This window comes from Triticum dicoccoides, chromosome 6B (genome assembly GCF_002162155.2).
Source record: "Triticum dicoccoides isolate Atlit2015 ecotype Zavitan chromosome 6B, WEW_v2.0, whole genome shotgun sequence".
Classification (NCBI taxonomy): domain Eukaryota; kingdom Viridiplantae; phylum Streptophyta; class Magnoliopsida; order Poales; family Poaceae; genus Triticum; species Triticum dicoccoides.
This window is the reverse complement of record NC_041391.1, coordinates 39,133,956-39,136,088: the sequence shown is the minus strand read 5'-3', so window position 1 is coordinate 39,136,088 and position 2,133 is coordinate 39,133,956. Positions and strand designations below refer to the sequence as shown.

At 43.9% G+C, this 2,133-nt stretch overlaps 1 protein-coding gene across 1 annotated transcript; it reads left to right on the top strand.

Annotated features, from left to right (window-relative positions):
- Window positions 1-328: 328 nt before the first annotated feature.
- Window positions 329-1,593, top strand: LOC119325558 (ervatamin-C-like). The gene has a single exon (XM_037599291.1). The coding sequence runs from the start codon at window positions 329-331 to the stop codon at window positions 1,442-1,444; it is 1,116 nt and encodes a 371-aa protein (XP_037455188.1). The 3' UTR covers window positions 1,445-1,593.
- The last annotated feature ends 540 nt before the right edge of the window (window positions 1,594-2,133 follow it).

Below are 2,133 nucleotides of genomic sequence, written 5' to 3'. Positions count from 1 at the left end.
TCTTGTTTCAGTAATTATATACTACTAATAAATAGACAGATTTGCTAGGTGTGAGTAACAAGAAGATGATCTTCACATTTACTTTTTCTCTACCATTTCTCGAAGGCTGCATGCATAGTTGATGGTTCTTTATTCCCTAGACGATCAGAATCCGTTAGGATCGGTTAAGATCTATACATGAAATACACAAGATTTAATATACACAAGATTTGCACAATTACTATCCGATTCACGATGTTGTTCCACTAGCGTACGTCCACGATGGGAATTCCCTATATAAGGAGGTCCATCGCTACGTACCTAGGACACTCGCAGTAACCACACAACAATGGAAAGAGCACTTGAGATGATGCTACTCGTGGCCATTGTGCTGGCCGCCACTACGTTGGGGGCGCTCGGCATGGACATCAAGGACAAGGACCTGGCGTCAGAGGATTCCTTGCGGGCGCTGTATGAGCGCTGGTGCGAGCACTACAGGGTGGCACGCGACCTCGACGACAAGACCCGGCGCTTCAACGTGTTCAAGGAGAATGCACGCATGATCCACAAGTTCAACCAAGGTGACGCGCCCTACAAGCTGAGCCTCAACCTCTTCGGCGACATGACCGATGAAGAGGTCCATCGCGCATATGGTCACTGCTCCAACATCAAGTCTGATGGCCGTAAGCATCGGCAACAGGGCCGGTTAACAGACGACGCCATCAACGCCCGCAAGGGCCTCCCGTCATCCGTGGATTGGCGCAGACGCCCATCGGCGGTGACGAATGTGAAGCTACAAGGAGTGCACTGCGGTTCCTGCTGGGCCTTCGCGGCAACGGCGGCGGTGGAGGGCATCAACTCCATCAGGACACGGAACCTGACGTCGTTGTCCACGCAACAACTCGTGGACTGCGACAAGGGGAACGGGGGGTGTAAAGGAGGATTCGCAAAGTTAGCCTTCAAATACATAATGCGATCGGGCGGCATCGAAACAGATGCTAAGTACCCGTATGTTGGCCATGAGGACGGCCACTGCTCGGTGCCCAAGCCAAACCGGAACATGGTCGTCACCATCGATGGCTACAAACAGGTGGCGCCGAATGCGGTGGTTGCGTTGGAGCAGGCTGTGGCGGCCCAACCCGTGGTGGTCGGAGTTGATTCAAACTCGACGGCCTTCCAACGCTATGGGCGAGGCGTCTTCGTGGGGCCATGTGGGACAAACCTGGACCACGAAATGACGTTGGTGGGCTATGGCACCACGGATAAGCACGAGTATAAGACTCCCATAAAATACTGGATCGTGAAAAATTCATGGGGGGCAAACTGGGGTGAAAACGGCTACATCCGCATAGCGCGCGAGGTGAGAGGTCAGCCCAAGGAAGGCATCTGTGGCATCCTCAAGGACGCGTCATACCCAGTGAAATTTAGTAGGAAAGGTGGAAATGATATCATGAAGAGAAATTAACGGTCTGTGTATAGGTAGCCATTTTAACATTCCCCCCAAACATATATGGACCGTTCATGTGTTCTATTATACAACAAGCAATATTACTTTTACCTTCTGGAAGGTGATGTCTATGATAGTATATAGCTAATATAGACAATTTACTTTCATTGTATGGCTATTAAAACACAACACCAAATAAGAAAAGATATAACCATGATCAATTGACTTGTCTCTATCATCCAATTTTGATTGCTTATAATAATTTTATTATTAATACATACAATATATGCTAGTACAACAAAGATTCTTTTATAAAACAAGAAAAATAATTGTATCGCTAATTCGCTATTAAAGCACAACACCAAATAAGGAAAGATATAACCATGATCAATTAATGTTGTCTCTATCATACAATTTTGATTGCTTATAATAATTTTTAATATTAATACGTACAATATATGCTAGTACAACAAAGATTCTTTTATAAAACAAGAAAAAGAATTGTATCGCTATTAAAACACAACACCAAATAAGAAAAGATATAACCATGATCAATTAATGTTATCTCTATCATACAAATTTGATTGCTTGTCATAATTTTTTATATTAATACGTACAATATATGCTAGTACAACAAAGATTATTAGTTATAATATAGTAAATAAATATGTTGTAGAACACTTTATTTTAGACCCCAAAAAAATATG

Excerpts from the sequence above, each read along its gene's own strand:
- LOC119325558 (XM_037599291.1), top strand. The coding sequence starts at position 329 with ATGGAAAGAGCACTTGAGATGATGCTACTCGTGGCCATTGTGCTGGCC.